General features: G+C 37.8%; 1 protein-coding gene across 1 annotated transcript in view; it reads right to left on the reverse strand.

Annotated features, from left to right (window-relative positions):
- The window catches only part of mmp17a (matrix metallopeptidase 17a), a 161,188-nt gene extending 143,268 nt beyond the window's left edge, over positions 1-17,920 (reverse strand). The window contains exon 1 of the mRNA XM_030150753.1: positions 17,412-17,920. Within this exon, the coding sequence (XP_030006613.1) occupies positions 17,412-17,585 (174 nt within the window). The 5' untranslated portion in view covers positions 17,586-17,920. The remainder of the gene's footprint in view (positions 1-17,411) is intronic.
- Between the last annotated feature and the right edge of the window lie 2,556 nt (positions 17,921-20,476).

The raw sequence follows: 20,476 nt of genomic DNA on the forward strand, positions 1-20,476 counted from the left end.
GCCATAAATTCTTAAACTTTTCAGAGATATGAATGACAAGAAGCAGAATTCTCATGCACATGTGGAACAAATTGGTTTCCATTATGGATCAGATAGTGACAAGAAGCACAGGACTGAGCAGACTGTTTCTCCTTTTAATTATGATTGTCATATCCTTCAACTTTCACTCAACAGCAGTAGAGCTGCAACCGATTAATCGACTCAAAGTGAAACAAAAAAATCATTCAACCACAATTCTCCTGAATCAAAGCTTTGTTTCCTTCATTTCTCTGCTGTTAAACATTGGTTCCACTGTTGTGTTTCACACGGACGCTTATTGTGACGCACAAAGAAGCTTCAATTCAGGAAAACTGCAATAGAATATCTCCCTTCAATCAATTCGAGTCAATTAATTGAATTGGGACTTTTTGCATTGATTTCAAGCACCTAGCTGATTAATCGGTTGCAGCTCTAAACAGCAGCACAAATAAAAATTTACAATGTATTATAATAACTATTGATAGTGGATGATAAACTTTTTTGTCACAGCATTTTTTGAGGTTGTAAGTGGAACATGTGCAATATTCCTCTGTTCAGATGTAATGTTTGTACTGGTCTGAATCAAGGTTTCTCACCTTTCAGTTATGTTACCATTGAACATCCTGTCACAAGCCTATTTGAAATAAATCACATTCACAAAATATCAAGCCATTTTCTAAAGGATTCTTTTAAAACAATTTTTACAAAGAACCGACAGCACAGCTAAATTCATATTCTGTGAGCAATGTACCATAATCTCAGATGACCTCCACTGATGCTGTCATATTTCAATGTTATAATCAAATTAAAGACAAAGGTTGAGTCTTACCTTCAGTACATCTGGAGGCGGTACATGCTGATACATGCCACACAAAACACAAAACACAAAATTATTTTTCTCAGCCATGACATCAAACTTTGTAACTCTTGCTCAATCAAGCACAGTTTACAGCATGAAAGACATATTCTGAGCATTAAACAAAACCAGTCATTTGTTTAACTGTCACTTTGGAAGAGGCAAACTGAAAAATAACTCTTTCAGTTTGTCTCCTGTGGGCTTGGAGAAAAAAAGATGTAATACCTAATTAGCCAATAAATAATTGAGGAGCTAATAGGCACCTCAAGATACAATCTTGAATATGACAGTCAAACTCCAAATTAATATAGCTTTGTATTGTGCTTTGGGACGCAGTCGTTCTGCGTTCGGTAGCCTCAAAGCTCAACAGCATCCAGGCTTTTGTAACATGTCTAATAAACACATTGCTTGCAAACATTGGCTAAACACCCAATGTCTCCCAGTTGTACCGTCTGTCTCTGTGTCTCGCTCTGTCTTCATTTCAGTTATACATAAACCACTTTGCCCTCATTTTAGGAGCACACTGAAAGCTAATGCCAAAGCACACATCAAACACTCCCTCAAATGTTTTTTTTTTTTCTTTTCCTTCCATTCCCTTTTTTTTGCACAAACTGTCCTTCAATTTTGCTAGGAAGTGAATTAAAACCCAGCAGCGCTCATCACTCCTGTGCCAATGCCAGAGATGAAAATCATCGCATGCATACAAACACGCATCCTGCATGCTGCATTTATTACAATTCTATCCATTTTAAAAGGCCAAACTTCAGAGAAGCGCTGTTGTTGCTGTGGGGTTTCCTCCAGTTTGGATGATGGGGCCCAGGATTATTTTAACTTTAACATGCAGGCAGCACAACTTCAGAAACCACTGTAATTACAAGATCTGGTCAGTCCTTTGAATAGCATTGGCATCCAAAACCTTGATCTGGTGAGTGGAAGGAAGGAGGCGGGATTCCTTGGTTAAAATAAGACTGGCCACATGGAGTTGATTTGGGGTTTTCTACATGGGGAGCCTGAGATGGAGCCAGTTTGCTTCTAACTCAGTGTTCACTCATGAAACAAAGTAAGAGCCAATGAAATGGAAGGCGGAGACCATACGGAGATGAGGAGAGGGGTATTTTCCTACTCAACAGCTTTCAAACATAAGTCCAGCACTACTGTAAACTCAACAACTCTGATAAGTGGTTATGACAGAAAACCCAGAGCCAGATGCGTAACATTAAACTTCAACGCAGAATAGCAGAAATATATACCGCTGGAAAAAATTAAGCTGACCACTCCACATTTCCAGACCTGAACCTCTTAGAAAACTTCTGAAATGTGATCAAGAAGAAGAAGGATTGTCACAAGCCATCAACCAAATCCAAGCTCCTTGCATTTTTTAGCAGCAGTGGCATAAAACACCCAACAGCAAACTGAAAAATAGATGGAGAGCATGACAAGAAACATGAAAACGAAGATGGAAAATCGGGAATATTCTGCCAAATATTGATCTATAAACTCTTTCTATGTCAAAACTTTAGCAATGTGTCTTTTAAAAGTGACTTTTTTGTCTTGTGTTAGGTTTGACTACTCTGCATATACTGTTATTCTATTCAGCTACCATTTTATACACTGAACAAAAATATAAATGCACCACTTTTGTTTTTGCTCCCATTTTTCATGAGCTGAATTCACAGATCTAAAACTTTTTCTATGTACACAAAAGGCCTATTTCTCTCAAATATTGTTCATAAATTTGTCTAAATCTGTGTTAGTGAATACTTCTCCTTTGTCCTTTGCTGAGATACTCCATCCACCTCACAGGTGTGGCATATCAAGATGCTGATTAGACAGCAGGATTATTGCACAGGTGTGACTTAGGCTGGCCACAATAAAAGGCCACTCTAAAATGTGCACTTTTATTGTATTGGGTGGTCCAGGGGGGTCAGAAAACCAGTCAGTATTTGGTGTGACCACCATTTTCCTCGCACAGTCTTCTTCATGAATTCTCTGAAACAGCTTTGGAGATGGCTTATGGTAGAGAAATGAACATTCAATTCACAGGCAAAAGCTCTGGTGGAGATTCCTGAAGTCAGCATGCTAATTGCATATTCCCTCAAAATTTGTGACATCTGTGGTATTGTGCTGTGTGATAAAACTGCACATTTTAGAGTGGCCTTTTAATGTGGCCAGCCTAAGGCACACCTGTGCAAAAATCCTGCTGTCTAATCAGCATCTTGATATGCCACACCTGTGAGGTGGATGGATTATCTCAGCAAAGAAGAAGAGTTCACTCACACAAATTTAGACAGATTTGTGAACAATATTTGAGAGAAATAAACCTTGTGTGTACACAGAAAAAGTTTTAGATCTTTGAGTTCAGCTCATGAAAAATGGGAGCAAAAACAAAAGTGGTGCGTTTATATTTTTGTTCAGTGTACAAATAAACATTCAGGAGAAAACTGTCAGTAGTAAATATTCAGTTTACTCAAACACGTAAATATTAAAACCAGTGTTCGCTTCAATTTTTCTAGTTCTGCATATGTTCTTGTAGTTTTCTAAAGTTTTCTACAATCAGACTTTAACTTAACTTTGTATTGTAATAACTATTAATATTGGCTGATGTCACAAGAACATTTTTGTGCATGAAGCTAGAAGTGGAACATGTGCAGTCGTCCTTAGCTCTATTCAGAAGTGATGTCTGTTCTGGTTCTGCATAATAAATCTCATTGGGAAATTGGGTGCACACAATGAGTCTTATTTCATCTACAACTGTGACCTAAATGAATGTGGGCAGAGTTTTACATCAACTGTTGATGCAGAAAGGACTCCATTTCCTCTAACTAGGTAGAAAAGACACATTACAGTAATGCCTCTTCATATTATTGCAGCTTTGACTCCTATAGAAAGCTGTGGATAATTTTAGCTCATGTGTCATTCATTCATTCATCATCACAAATCAACTTGTGAATGATTGGTGGTTACTCTACAGTGTCTCGACAGATGCTGGAATAGGAAGAATTTTTATAGTGTACAAATGCACCATGGACATGTTGACTATTCATTTTCACATTCACAACTCCAGGCAATTTAGACTGACCAGTTAACCCACAGGTGGCAAACATGCGGCCCGGGGGCCAAATCCAGCCCACCAAAGGGTCCAATCCAGCCTTTAGGATGAATCTGTGAAATGCAAAAATTCCACTAAGATATTAACAATCCTTTTAGTTCAGGTTCCACATTCGAACCAATTCAATCTCAAATGGGTCAGATCAGTAAAATACTACTCAATAACCTATAAATACTCATAACTCCAAATTTTTCTTAAATATTTTCATGTATTTACACTAAAACAAAGTATAATTTTGCAAAAAAATATGAACAACCTGAAATGTCTTCAGAGAAGTAAGTACAATTTTAACAATATTCCACCTGTTACTAAATATTTTGTGTGTTTGTAGATCCACTGTGATCTGTAAGTTATATATAATGTATGTGTGTAAACAACTGAAGGATGATATTGTTAAAATTACACTTATTTTTTTCAGTTTGTTCATGTTATTCACAATGTTTGAAAGGATTGTTTGTAGATGTAAACATTTTCATCATGTAATTTTTACTTTTTTCGCTCTAAAACATAGAGGAAAGTTTGGAGTTGACATTATTTATATATTATTATGTTATTATTTTACTGCTTCGGCCCACTGCAGATCAAAGTTAGCAGAGTGTGGCCCCTGAACTAAAATGAGTTTGACACCCCTGAGTTAAACCATTAACATGCTTGTCTTTGGATGGTGGGAGGATGCTGGGGAGAACCCACGCAGATACAAGGAGAACATGCAAACTCCACACAGAAAGGCGAATCAATTCAGGTCCTATTTGCTGCGAGGCGACGGTACCAACGTCAGTGCAGACATGTCTTTAAGTTATAATACAACTGACTCCTGCTGGGGCTGGCTCCAAAAAGCTCCGACTCCCATCAAAACACACTGGATCTCTCTCTTAAAATAGTGAGTGTTTTTGGGTTTTTTTTCCAGGAGTCATTCTGGTCTCATCCATTTTACTAGAACTTTGTAATGAGTATTCCAGTGGTCCATCTCCAAGTTTTTCTCCTGAAATCGGATCTAGCTCTACTGTAGTTGTGGATAATAGGCTCCAATGCACAATGTGTAATACAGCGCTTGATAAAATTTACCATTTGACTTATTCACTAAGCCTTATCTCACCTCAGACCCCCAAGTCTCCTATAGCTCTGTCCCTTTTTGTCCAAATATGGTCATTTTAAAAAGCTAGCATGGCAACAAAAAGCAAACTACTGCTTTCAAAATGGCCAATCAGACACCAGTGGGTGACTTCATGGTTCCTACATCCATTGATTATAAACTCGTCTATGATATGAACTTAAAAAGAGCAGTAATCATTAAAATAAAATGAATAAAGGGTAATGAATACAGGTCATTCAACTGACTTTATAATGAACCTCTGAAATTCAAATTCTCAAAAATGAAAATGAAAGCCCAAAAGTATAACTATGCATATCAGATTTGGATTTGGTCTTAAAAATGTACTTATCTGTTGTGTGTGGCCTGAAACATCTTTATATTTCAAGCGGTAGGAGCCAATTAGGGAGGAAAACATCCAGAATTTGGAAACACACACCTTCCATGTACATCTTCCTCCACCCAAAAGTCCAAAATCAAAAACACTGACTACAAAAATAAAATCAATTAAATATGGCCTGACGTTGTGTCACGTTGCTCTTGAAAACAGAGGATATACAGCTCTGTCCTAAGCTTCTATGTTGAACCTCAGAGAGTCAGGTCTCACTGAATCTGAAGAGTGATCAGTAATTACAGCTGTCAATCACAGATTTAATCTCCTTACTGGTCTGAAAACACCTGTGATTTGTCAAACTCTGCTTCATGAAGCAGATTTTCTACAACCACAGCAGTGTCTACTCAAGCCTCTTGAATTACAATATCCTCACAGGTCATTATAGAATTTTTGCTCAGTAACGCCAGAAACTATGGAGCAGCAGCTATAATGGGAACAAGGAAATTCCTATATGCATGGAATGCCATAGTCCCTCTTATTCAATATAAAATAAATACATAACCCACGCACTATAGCTGACAGACTTCTCATGGTTTTCTTTTGTGTGTTTTTTTTTTACTTTTTCAACATACACTACTATTACTGCAGCCAAATATCTTGGCAAGTCTTATCCATTTTAGAGGTAACATAAAAATCTGCAACACTAAATCAGATTCTGCATTCAAGCTGTCAAACTTTATCTGTAAATGCGTGTGTTATCATTGACGGAGAACAACATGCAGCTGCCACAAATCACTCTCCTACTGCCATGCTACAGCAGCAGCCAATGAGGTGTCAGGGCTCATGAGACCTTTGTTGAATCAGTTTCAGCGGACATCATAAATAAATTCTTCGGCAATGCTGACAATCTCTCGGGAAACTTGCAAGTCTCCGGAGAACTTTTACATTTAACAAGACTGAGGTGACAGATTGGAAAGAAAAGGGTTGAAGGACTGGTGGGTTTCCTGGTATTTTTCTCCTCCTGAGAAACTGTGAATGTGCTGTATTTTACATGTGCTCTGTCAATCTTTTTACAGTGTTACTCTCTCCAGTATTCAACTTGTTTCCCCCATGACATTGTTCCTGAAATAATCTCCTCGCCCTGAATATGAGTCCCACACTGCATTTCTACAGACGGGAGGTCACAGTGTTTGATGGAAGTGGGACAGCGGTACTAAAAGTGTCCTAATGATCCAGGCTGTGAGTGTGATAACAGATGTACATGGAAAGTAGCATCCAAAGTGATTTATGATGTGGTATAACATTATCTCTACATAGAGGCAACAAGCTGAAATGTATATCATTCAAAATAAAGAAACCTCCATACTTGATACTCCTTTACGTCTTAAATGCATTCCTTCTTTCTTGATGTTGTGTGGCAGATTACTTTCAGTGCAGCAAACCAAATGTTCATTGTGTCTTCTCTTAACTGTCACCACATTCAGTTTTCACTATGAGAACAAGGTTTCTCTGGGCCTCTGGGTGTAATCAGTAGAACCGCGATGTGCAGGAAAATGAGGAAAGCCTTCTACATGAAGTGCAGGAGAAAATGGTAGGAGATAGTGAGCGCAAGCAGTGAGAAAATGAGAGATGTACTACTGCTGAATGCACACAAATTTCATATTGCTAATGAGAGTAGCAGCACAAGTGGAGAATGAAATGTTTGCTAATATTCCCTTCTGAATAAGAAGTGATTTAATAATAAGAACATTTTTGTGTCTTGTGTTTTGGCATTATGCTAAGGCTCCCTGAGCTTGTTGAATCACTGTAGAATAGAGTATTGTGGATTAATGGTACTTGAGGTAAATTAGTTCAAACAGCGATATTCTAATAAGAAGCTCAGAAAACTTTTTCTGTTTAGGTTTCATTATACTGTATGGTTGCTTCTGACCTGATTCCAATAACCCAACTCAGACTGTGAGCACCTACAGAAGTAAATCTGTACAGATACATAATGGGATGACACACATAAGAGACTGTTTCAACTGCTGGGAGCTCAAACCAAACCTACCTACAACACAATGACTGGTCAGTGATACCAAGAGGCCAATCAGGTCTTGTGATAGTTTTGGGATACAGCTTGCATTGCATACAGAGCCAAAGTCGCGCTCCTTGTGGTTGTGCCCTATAGGGCCTCAGTTTGGGAAAAAAAATGGTATTACAATCAATAGTGGAGAAACCCTCATTTAGGTCAATGTCAATAATTGTTTCTTGGAAAACTCCATTTTTGCATCCTTGCCTGAGTACAGAGGGGACGTCTCAGTATAAAACAACAAAATGCATCAACATCATTTGTGCGACTTTTGTTTATCCTAACCATAACCCCATGACAGCACTCTAGAAGTGTATTTATGCTGTTAGTATGGATTAAAATTTTTCTGAAAATCATCTGGTGTGTATGATATTACCATTGAAAACAGAGGTGGGGAAATATCTGTTTCTATAAATACCCCACTATGTGTACCAATGCCCTTTAATGGAAAAAACTGCTGAACTATCAGACTGTGAAGATACTAAATAGAAAGACCGGACCACGGAGTCATAGAGGAGATGTCACTGTAACTCCACAACCTGCTCATAGTCCCTGAAGATGTGTCTGTACCTTCAACATGACAAGATTTGTAGTGATTTTCACTTCCTTTAATACTTTTTCACCTCACTTTCCAAGACTGATGTAAAATGTGCTGAGGCAGCAGCCATTTTGGTGTTGGTGACATTTCACATGTGCCAGAGATGTAGTCTATGGAGCTGTTAAATATAAAACTAGGGCCCAGTTCCAATTCACCCTTTGACCCCTACCCCTACCCCTCCATTCTGCACGTTCACATAAAAGGGTAGGGTTGTCCCGGTTCTCGATGAGTCGGAGGGGAAGATTTGTCTGAACCCCACTATAAATAGAGGGGTATGAGAAATTTCCCATAATTCTGTTCAAATCGTTGGCAAGATGGAGGTAAACACACCAAAAAATTGCAGCAGTGTGATGAAAGAAACACACAAATGTACATATTTTCTTCATAAATAACTTAATATTTTCATCGACCATTTAATGCGGTTTCAATGTGTTATAGATCGCATTTCTGCAGTTTGCGGTTGATGGCTGCAAAACCATGCCCAAAGCCCAAGCAAAAAAAGTCGGTTACAGCTGCTGACATCATGGTGAATTCTTTCACAAAGTTGTTGCATCTGTTTATAGTGGCATTAATGACTGCTGATGATGTAACAGGTCTCGAAGGGTTGTCCCATTTCATAGGAGAATGTTTCAACCCCTAACCCTTGCCAAGGGTAGTACCCAGTGCAAGGGCCAAGGGGTAGGGTTAAGGGGTGAATTGGGATTGGGCCTAGATGTTTCTTTACTATTTTTCTACAGTTCAGGACTATCTTGGCTCATAAAATAATTTTTAAAGTGACAAAAATCATATGTGTGAATGGAGGCACAATTCAAACAGAATAAAAAAAAGTATTTGTCCATCATACATATTTTTTCTAAGGTGTCCCATGGGCACGCTGGAAGGACAAGGACTTCAGCTCTTTTCTGGGACCCAAGGTACTTTACAGTGTGTCATTTCACACACCAGAGGATCAACCCCTGGGAGTAACTCTGGGTTCAGTGCCTTGCCCAAGGACAGCGACCAACAACCTGCTTTACCTGCTGAGCTGTGGCTACCCTTACTTTAACAAATTACTTGTCAAACACTGTGAGTTCTTGTACCAAACCAAGCATGGACATTCATCAGCAACACAATATGAGCTGAAAATAAAAAATAAATAAGTATTAAAAATGCACAAAACATCTGAAATAAATGAGTAAGTGCAGTGCATCATCAGTATAATGTTGTAGACATTCATCTTCTGCTATATTTCTGTCATAATTTACTATTGAACTCACACCATAAACCTTTTTGTTTCTTTACCAAGTCCAAGGAAACAGGGATGTTATCAATCACAAATATTGAGCATGTTTTTAAAAAATGTTGGTGAGAATAATTGTCAATGACTGGTTCTTAATAGTTAAGACTACAATATTTACACTTCACACTCTGTATCACTGTAAACACAGCCTGAACCAGGCTGGAACAGACTCAGCTTCACAGCGCCGGATCGGTCATCATAAGAAACACTACTAAAAGTGAGGCTGTCATAACAGTTACATTGCATGTGGATTATTTTCTGAGTTTAAATATTATAAAAGAATAGAACATTTGAAAGAGTTTATAAATGTTGACATGTTTACATGTGCAGTGATATATTAATATGAAAATGACAAAAGAAAAAACAAGACAAAAACAAACATGCAACAAGGTATAAAAGATGTAAAAAAAAAAATAATAGATTTTTAGGTGCATTGTTTTGATTTCAGAAGAGTCAGTGCAATTTGGGCCATTATCACTCAAGGTGTCATTTTACACCATTTTCTAAAACTTAACCAAAGATATTGTAATGAGTGGAGTCTTATTTAACATGTTGTTGACAACATCATTTTGGGCTGAATCTTGAGTGCCATATTTATGTTGCAATGCGCAGCAAACATTACACATTAAAATGACAAGTCATAATAAAATAAATCTGAATACATTTGTGTGTACACCTGTGCACAAATCACACAGCTGAACCAGAACCTGAACCAGCACCCTATGAAACCATAACCACAGCTGCAACAGAGAAATGAACCCAACTCAATGAGATGAGGATAAATGTTCATGTTATTTATTCATCTATTACTGTTTGTCATTATGTCACATTTATTTCTATATTGAACCGAGCACAACCCCATTACAGGCTGTAAATGTGAAGTATAATCTGGGGCGCCGATAAGGGGGGGTAAACATGACAAATTTGTTGGGGGCCCATAGAGCAGTGTAGGGGGTCCAGTGGATACAGGCTAGAAGTTAAGAACATGTAAGATCCGCTGTATAACAGAGGCATAGAAGTCTGGAGTCAGACGATGAAAGCATGTTAAGTTTCAGTTTTGTTTTCATGCTAGCGTAAGTGATGTTATGTATGGACCACACCCCCACATACATTACCACCCCCCCTGTTCTGGCAGATTGACAAGATACTGAATTTTATGAAAGGGTCCACAACATTTACCTTTCATGGGGCCTACAATCGGTAGCAGTGCCCCTGAGTATAAAGCTTGTCTTTTGAACGATGTAAAAGTTATGTAACACAAGAACACAAGTTATGAAGCCAACAGGTGTTGTGCATGAGTCCATGTATTTATTACACTGACAGAAACTGGTCAGTGTTCATATAGATTCCAATTAAATACAGTATACACTGCAGAAACTCTTGCACTGAATATCTCTTTTCCTGTGCAAAATTATGTAATAAATATCATACAAACAACCAAGAGCCTGCGAGCCTCCTATTTTAATTCAACAACAACAAAAACAATAAAAAGCATAATAGCCCCCCATATCATATACAATAAGACTGTGGGGACAAACTGCAATGAATGTTTCACAGAATGCCTTATTTAAATTCCCCCTGAAAAAGAAAAACATTTTTTCCTTAAAGATTCTGAATTAAAACCTTCAGAAAACTGCGATATTTTGTGCTTTTGTGGAGTTTGTGTCTTGCTGGGAGCAGGTCATTTTCAGACATTAGCAGACTCCATTTCTAAGTAAATAGTACCTGGTTTTTGTGCTGTTTAAAGGAATGTAGGGCCAGTTCTCAATAGAAATCACACTGTAGGCTGATGTAGCCAACTGAGTACGACTGGAAAGGTGTCATTTTTTTTAAGCTACGTTATGATGTTTTCACACGTTTAGAAATAAAAAGCGATTAATGCATGTGAACTTGTTCATATTGTTCCACATAGCACCTTTAAAACAGAAGGAGAGAGAGTGAGGGATGTGGGCGCAGAAGCAGAAGAGGGGGGTTTGCCTCCTGTTCTAGAGTAATTGAAGCCAGATGGTGTTCTCATTGAAAAAATTAAACTGCAAAATGAGAATAGAAATGGGCCGGCAGGGTGTGGTTTTCCTCCCAGGCATGCACAAAGGAGTCTTAGGGTTTGGGGGATCATTACTCAGACGTGTAATGCGGCTGCGTTTCTTCAGTGGGTGAAACTCTACAGGTGGCTGAATATACTGTAATTTCACTAATTTATCAGCTCTTAAACCGGTCATCTCACACTCGCTTATCAAAAAGAGAGCTCTGTGTGTTCAAGTGAATAGCACCTTTGGGGAGCTTAGTGGTTCTGTTTCAGTAGAGAAAATACTCCTCATGAGGAATGTAATATGATGAGCAGAAAACATAGAGCATATTCCACTTTATTCGACCGAGTTCCCTCAAGTGCAGAAATTATAAATCGGCACTGCACGGCGATATATCAAGCTGGATAGCAGCAGAGCCATAAAATGAATACCTGTGATCTGTGGCTGAGCATGAGGCTTAGTTGCTTAAGAACTCAGTGTGTGGTTGTTACAAAGCCACACCGTACATAAGGTTCACAATCTGCACTAAAGTGATGGAGCATCCAGTCTATGTGCCGTAATGGAACTGGAAAGGAGCGACGATCGAGATCAGAGGATTGTTTTCTGGTTTGATTGTTGTTTTCAAGTCCTGGGTGAATAGCAGTTAGGATCAGATGCAATGACAGCCACACATGCACATACACATCGCCTCAGGAGAAAGAATTATGGGTACAATCATCTGTTCATATCTCTACTTTACACCCTTACCAGTGGAGCAAAATGACACTCTCTGTGTGTCCCTGCTCCCACTGCACCTTTGTGGCAGGGCATCAATCAGCAGCCAACAAATCATTACAGGAGTTGTCTACTCTCATACTCTTTCACTATCTTTCATTATGAACTAGGAGCTGTACTTGGATTATATTGTCTAAATGAATCGTCCTCAGTATCAGTGATCAAACAAAAGAATTTCTGCTCCTGTGATGAAGCCGAGTAACTCTTTTATCTCTGAACTAACTGAGGGAAGTGTATGTCTGTATTAGAGTTGTTTTTTTACTTGATTCTGTTTCAAAACGCTGCTGCTATGTGCTACTTCAGTCACTTTCACCTTTCACAATGCTTTACAGGTGTCTTTGTATAACAGTGCACTGTCGTTTTCTTTTACATCTTCACCCAATCAAGATGTAACTTTAGGAACTGTAAGACTGTCTGTCTCCTTATTTTATTTTTTTTTTTCAAAAGATGCCAACAATAGTGAGGCTGCTCGTCTGCTTCATTATATCACTGTCATCTTTCTTTGCTGACTGATAAAGGTATGTTTGAACTGTTCTTGTTCCTGCCGGGAAACAGATCGCAGCAGTGACTGCCATCGTGTAGGACAGGAGTCTCGCAGCGGTGTGATGATACTACTCTGGTGAAGTAATTAAGGTGACGAACTTTTGAACTTTTTCTACGCCCCTGTTTTTAGAGCGAAAAAGCCACATTTAGCCTGTGAAAAACAAGGAGGTTTGATCTTATTTCTGCTTAAGCACAGAGGGGAGAGTCTGAGAGAGTCTGTTTTCCAGCCTTTTTGCAGAATACTCAAATAAAACCTGGAAATATGAGACCAGTCCTGGACCTGTGAGTAAAGTACAAAGCTGTTTGGTTACTCCTAAGGATATGGTGAGGCTGGAGGACTGGATCACAACAATAAACATGAAATGGACTTTAATGTCTTTGTGCTTCCAAGAGAGTTGATCTTATAAGAGCATAGCAGGAAGTTACTTTGCAGAAACTTTCTCTTTCGAAGCCTTTGGACACTGAGGTGGTCATTATCACAACAGAAATCATAGTGTAGGTCACACTGTCTTTCTTAGAATTCTTACACAAGTTGCTTTGCGCTAAATGTGTTTAAAAATATATTGTTTGTACTAAATATACTAAACATTCAATATCCTCCTTGCACTCCAGAAGAAAAGATATTCCGCTGATTTGTGGTTTTTATGAAAATAAGCAAGTCAGTTTTATACCTGTTTTGACACTTAAATACAGTTTGGAAATAAGTTTGAAAGAGTCTGACTTAATGTCGAGGCAATAAAATCTTCACTGCAAGGCTGCAGAAAGTTACACTACCAAGGAGCATATGGGGTGCAACTGCAAAGAAGTACTGTGGACTTTCAAGTCTCCATCCATCACTGTGCCGGCTGTTGCTTTGCATTTACTGGTACATGAAGCGATGCAATAGGCATCTCAGTTGTCCCAGCCAGAGTGATGGCCTGGTGTGAAGGCTGCAACACCAGCCTGGACGACCGTAAACCTCAACTGATGTAGGATTTGGACAGAAATACCATATATGGGCATGGTCAAGTGGTTACATAGTAGAGCTGCAAAATATATCATTTGAGCATCGTCATCACAATGTACGTACAATAGTCACATCGCAGGCCCTGCAATGTAGGATGCAAATGTGGACTCAATGTGTTCTCATCTAATTTCAGCCTGGGTACCTGACACACACTGCACACAGCGATCCACCAATCACAATCATTCTTAATCAGTGTACCGAAGCAGACCACGCCCCTGCACATGCAGTGAGTCACCGGTAACAACATTGAAAAATGAGCAACGAAGAAGAAAAAATCACCGAAAACGAAGATTTGGTGCCAAAAAGAAAAGCAACGTTACTTATCTGGAATTATTTCAGCTCCAAAAAGGATGAAACTGAAACACGTGTTCTGTGTCGATAGTGTCTTGCACCCGGTGCCATAACGAGAAAAAACACAACTAATTTGTTTGACCATTTACGTCAGCACCATGCAGCTATTATATCCTCCTGAGTATTTTTTCATATCGCAATATATATGACAGGGTTTAAAAAAAATTGCAATGTCAGTTTTTTCCAATATTGTGCAGTCCTATTATGTAGGGTAAAAAAATTGTTAAAATGATAATGAGCGGCCTACATTTACTACCTGGCATTTAAGTGTAACACATGGATGGAAAGGGCATTTCTAGTACTTTGAGGCCATACAAAGACATTTGTCAATTTCAGCCATTTTCACTGAAATCTCATTGAAAAACTTCTCGGTTACGTAGGGTAAAACCAACTACCTCAAAAATTGGCAAATTTTTCACCATATCAAAAGCTACTGTTTTCACTTGAAGTTGTCAAAATTAACATTACCATAGTGTCAGGGATATTGTTGACTACAACTCCTGCAGTTTTGGTGAAAAAAACTTAATGGGTCTAGGACTGGGGGATATCAATAAGAAGGAAAGTCTGGTTATGTAGGGTAAAGTGATTGTGGTTACATAGGGTAAATTTTCAAGTCCTCGAGGCTGGTAATTAAAATGATCTGTCAAGCACAAGTGATTTAATATTATCCTAATATCCTGCTTGGAGTGAATAAGTATAAACTAGAAAAGCACTCGGAGAGCGCAGACCTCCGCCAAGCGCAAAAATTCCCCACATAATCGGTGATACAAATCCTACATTTATTTTTTAAAATAAAATCCGCCTTCTGGATCAGATCCGGATCAGCCTTTGAAATGTGATAGAGGACCCCATTGTCAATTCCTGAGTTAAATTTCATGAGTTTTGGTCAATAATTAAGCGAGATATTGGGAAACGAAAATTTTGGCCCCATTTACCACAATGTTAACGAAAATTTCAAAGTGATCCAGAATCCAGGATTTCTTCCGGATCACCCCCAAAAGTTAATAATTTCTTCCTTATCCCATTTCCAACAAACCCTGAAAATTTCATCAAAATCTGTCCATAACTTTTTGAGTTATGTTGCACACTAACGGACAGACAAACAAACAGACAGACAAACAAACCCTGGCAAAAACATAACCTCCTTGGCAGAGGTAATAATGTTTATTAAAACTTATAATCATTAAGGCTGAGATGTAAACCAGTATTCTCTTGGGCAAGTAAAGTATGAGACCAAAAATTTAAATGTGGACGTCAAATATAGTTTTTTAAAACAAAGAAAATCAATCTGCTCTCTCTCTCTCTTTTTTTTTTTTTTTTTTGTAGACATCATTTAGATACAGTAAAGCTGGTTTTAAGACTCCCAAACAGTTATGCATCAGCTACAAATGACAAAATAAGTCTATCTTAAAATTTTTTGTCACCCAACATGTTAAAAGTCCCCTGACTGTGCCCACATACCGCCATCAGTACACAACTGTTATGACATACAATGGTCAAGTACTTTAAAACTTTTTTCATAAAATACAGATATAGATATAAATCATGAAAATAAAAGACAAAGGCTTGTGGTTATTTGTGGTCAAAGCTTCACAGCAAGACCTCTCTACCTATGAAGTCCTGATGAACTGTCAGACATGTCTAAACTGACCTCTGAGGTGCAACAGACCATGTCTGGATGTCAGGGTTCTGGCATCCACCTCAGTACCAAGTCAAAGGATTTCACACGAAGAAAAAAACACGAAAATGCCAGTCTAATAGGAGCACTGGTTATGTCTAATTCTTTTTTTCTTATATTATTCAGCAGTTTCTGTATAGGTTTAGGTAGCTTGGTGCTTTCCTTAGCCTAAGGTTTAGTAGGTTTCGTGTCTTTTTTGACCATCGACAGGATTAAAAACATCCTTTCTGGTGTCACAGTGACAGTGTGTGCTACATGTCAGATGTGTCACCGAATAGCAAACTGAAAAAAAAAAAAAAAAAAACGTACGACACATCCCAGTGGAATAAACCTTAGTGCAGAAGCAAAAAGTGATATATTCTAGTGCGCGTGTACTGTTCTTTGTTGAGAGAAACTTCATCCCCATGAGTAAGTTTCACAAAGAAGAATTTGAGGGCTGAAAGAAGATGAGAGAGCAAAGTTGGGATGAAAAGGAGCATAATCTGATGGTGCCTGAGGAGAAAGGCTGCAAAACTGCAGTCTTAACAGGGAAGATCAGAACAGAAGACTACAATCAGCATTCGCAAGCAAAAATGGTAAACTTTCAGAATCAGAAAATGAGTTGCTTACTGTAATGTTTTTTTGGTGAGGAGGTGAATCACAACAGTACAATGTAGAGTGAGTGTAAAAACACACATCAGCTCAGTCTCAGCTTTTATTGTTGCAGGTGTTTTGTTCACTTCTGCTCACTCCAGACTGTATGTTCCACTTATTGTGAGTCTGTGGTGCTGATGATGATGCATGATGTGTGGCTGTCGTGTGCTTTACAGTCTGCATGTTTCCCACAGCTTTTCTTTACTGCTCATGCATCGACAGCAGATGCATGGAAATTTACTTGTTGTCTCAGACGTTAATATTTAAAAGGGAATGAAATATCCTGCGAATTTTCTGCACATTAATTCAATTTTTGATTTGACTAATTTAGCATTCATATCAGGATCATATGCTTTCAGTGAATCCACAAACAAATCCCTTGGTATTCTTCAAATAATCAGGTTATTTCTATCAGCCCTGCACACACTACTGGATCTTTTATCGTAAATACAGCATTCTCTGAACTTGGCATCTGGTCTTTGTAGAGGCACGGCTGAGAAAACCTCAGAGAAATTTTAAATGCCTTTTGGGTTTAGTCTGTCACTGCCTGGAAGTGAGCTCCTGTCGTCCTATTTACACAGGATCTGTTCAATGTCAGCATTCTGTAGAGAGAGTCGATATTATGGCAAGGGGAATCTATTCACTTGTATTTATTTATCACTATGACAGGCTATAGGGAATGAATTGAATTTTTTATTAGTGAAGATATTCCTGCTCTGAGGAATACTCTTCTGAACTCCTGCTTGTTTTTTTTTTTATTTTTATTTTTTGCATCATGCAGCCTGTGGGCTACTTTCACTCTACCCCATGCTCTGGATGGACTGCAGAGAGGTGTTAAAATTCAGTGCAAGTATTTGGAGAGGACAGCACTTGCAACTGAGCGTTCAGGAGTGATCTAAGTACAAGGAGCAAAAGGGAGGCATCCAAAAAAAAACAAAAAAAAAAACACCAGTTCAAAGAGAACAGCCCCTGCTCTGCTGCTGTTATCAAGTAAAAATAAACTTCCTGCATCTGTTAAGTATGAAGCAAAGGTAGGAAACTTACCACCCCCATGTCCAGCTGCTCTGTTGGCTGAGACGGAGCCGCTCCAGTCACAGGAAAAAACCACAACAGTGGCAACAGGAGCAACATCTCCGGACAAATATCCCTCATGCACTTAAAAAGACCCAGAGAATTCATCATCATCTTCATCATCATCATCATCATCATCATCATCATGCCCTAAGACAGGCTGGTCCTGCAGGGCTCAGATGCCGACCCCGGAAGCCGCATCCACGGGGTAAATCACCCACGACACTCCGGTAAAAATTTGCCAGAATAATAATAATACTAAAAACAAAAGTCTACCTCACTGTTGAGCGCAGCCACATAAAACACATGAAAGCCGGTGCTGGTAAAACAGCTGAGCCTGTTAGAGCAGTTTAACGTCCGCAAACTGCACTTGGAACTCTGTCTAAGTGGTCATAATCACAGACCAACTGGGTTTTCTTGTGCTGGATCAAGTCCATCAGAGATAATAGCTGATCCCTGGAGTGAGAAGCGCAGACTCCCCTCAGCTCCTCACCCTCTGAAATGAAAGCAGCTGTGTCCGCCTGTGCACGAGCAGCAGCCACTGCGTCAAGACGCACACAGTCACGCACCACACTTCCGGTAGACGTACATAAAATAAAACAATCAAAATAAAACCTTACAAGACTCATCTAAGTTTTTGTTTGTTTGTTTGTTTTTGCTGATTATTAATCCCAATACATTACCGCGCATTATTTATTACTGCTAATATTTTTGTACGTTTTTAAGATGTATTTATTTATGTATTTATTTATTTATTTATTTATTTATTTATTTTTATTGATCAATGAACAATTGAACAGTATATCTATAATAGTATACATCAAAGTAGGATAAAAAAAAAAAAAAAATGTCACATTTCACAATATATTTTACATGCCCAATATATAAAAACAAATGTGAGTAAAAAAAAAAATGTAATTAAAAAAAGTAAATTAATAAGCTCAAGGTATAAAATAGAATTTATCTAAATTAAATAAGATTACACTGGTCAACAACAAATTTATTGTTTAAGTTTTTTGAGCTGATTTAGGATAATTTTGGTGTGCTGAATCCAAAAATCACATTAATTTTGCTCAATCAGGTCAACTTTCTGAACTATGCTACATATTGGCTTTTTAACATTTTTGCTTACATTTATGGGCATTTTCACATCATATGACAAAAAATTCTTTCATATCTCTTGCAATAAACAAGTTCTGAAGATTTTACTTTTGCCAATTTATGATTGATGTTTTTTTTAATATTACAGGTGAATGAAATGGCTTCAACTAGAAGATCTTGCAAAAATAAGCCTGACATATTCTGCTACATCTGCGGTGAATACACCATTGTACTTAACAGGAATCCTGTTAGAAAATGATTTTTTTTTTTTTTTTCTCTTAAAACCTATTTTAGGTGAGAACTATATGAAAAATCAACTGATAAAGTCACAAAAAATTTTTATCAATTTTGTGAGAAGATCAAATTTTTCAAAATCAAATTAGCAAAAAAACCTGACCTGATTGAGAAAAACAGATGTCGTTTTTGGATTTAGCGGTGCAAAATGGTCCTAATTCAGTTGAACAAACCTAGACAACTTGCAAAAAACATTTTTTGTAACCCAGTGTTATATACTTGACATAGTTTTATTTTATTTTATTTGCTTTAGAGTTTATAATGTTCTTCAAATTATCTAAATAGCTGGAAAAAAGTGTTTTAAAAACAATAATGTTTGGATGCTGGTGTGCAAATTTAGTGTAATGAATGTGAAATTTGGAATATATTATTAAAAGGTTGATGATATATCTTTTTTTTCTGGATTTATTTTATCAGTTTTTGAAAGGCCAAATAAAACCTGTTGAAAGTTCAATTTACATGAAGGGTCAATTTTGGTGTTTATGAAATTATTTAAATCAATCGAAAATACATGGGAGTAGGTGCAATCCCAAAATAAATGACATGTTGTTTCCTCTGCGTGGATTCAACATTATTTACAATTGATCTTGATTATTAAAGTTAATACAATTTATGGATTTTTGCTGTTTCATATTGTTACATACATACTATTATTTCATTGAGTGTAATATTTCATGTTAACTACATATTCTACTTAGATATTTGGAATTTTTCCAAACAGAGCAATTTCTGAATAAAACACGTGGGATATGTTGATATTATTCTGGATTCTTTGTGCACAGGATGTTTAGAAAATTAAAATTGCCATAATATTACATTCTCAGTAGCTCATTGAGGGAAAAAAATCCAGGATTACCTTTTTTTTAATTCAAGTGGGCTGATGCCATATATACACTTAGCCCAGAGTCTGTAAAAACTGATATTTTCTCATGTGTTTTTGCCTTTCATCCACATTAAAACCCCAGGTAAGCTCACTGACAACAGTTATTTCTGAAAACTCTGGCCAAAGTGGAGATTTTGTGAAACTCATGCTTCATGCTTATGGAAACTGAGTTTTAGGATCCTGACCATCACAGCATGCAACAACAACCGCATCAACATCATGTGTGCGACCTTTGTTTATCCTAACCATAACCCCATGATAGAGCTCTGTGGCATATTTATAAAGTCTGGAATAGAAGGCTCACTTTTACATAACAGTATGAAACACATTTGTATTTATAATTAATCATTTGGTTTGGAATGAGAGAAGAAAGCTGTTAAAGGACAGACAGGCTGATAGACAGATGGACGGACGGACGGATGGACGGATGGACGGACGGACGGACGGAGAGATAGATAGATAGATAGATAGATAGATAGATAGACAGACAGACAGACAGACAGACAGACAGACAGACAGACAGACAGACAGACAGACAGATAGATAGATAGATAGATAGATAGATAGATAGATAGATAGATAGATAGATAGATAGATAGATAGATAGATAGATAGATAGATAGATAGATAGATAGATAGATGTACTTTATTCATTCCAATCAGGGAAATTACAGTGTAGCAGCATCATGACACACATTCAATAACAATATCATACCACAGCAAACATGAGTAAAGAGAAATATAAGAGCAAACACTATAC

This window comes from Sphaeramia orbicularis, chromosome 12, assembly GCF_902148855.1.
Source record: "Sphaeramia orbicularis chromosome 12, fSphaOr1.1, whole genome shotgun sequence".
Taxonomy (NCBI): Eukaryota; Metazoa; Chordata; class Actinopteri; order Kurtiformes; family Apogonidae; genus Sphaeramia; species Sphaeramia orbicularis.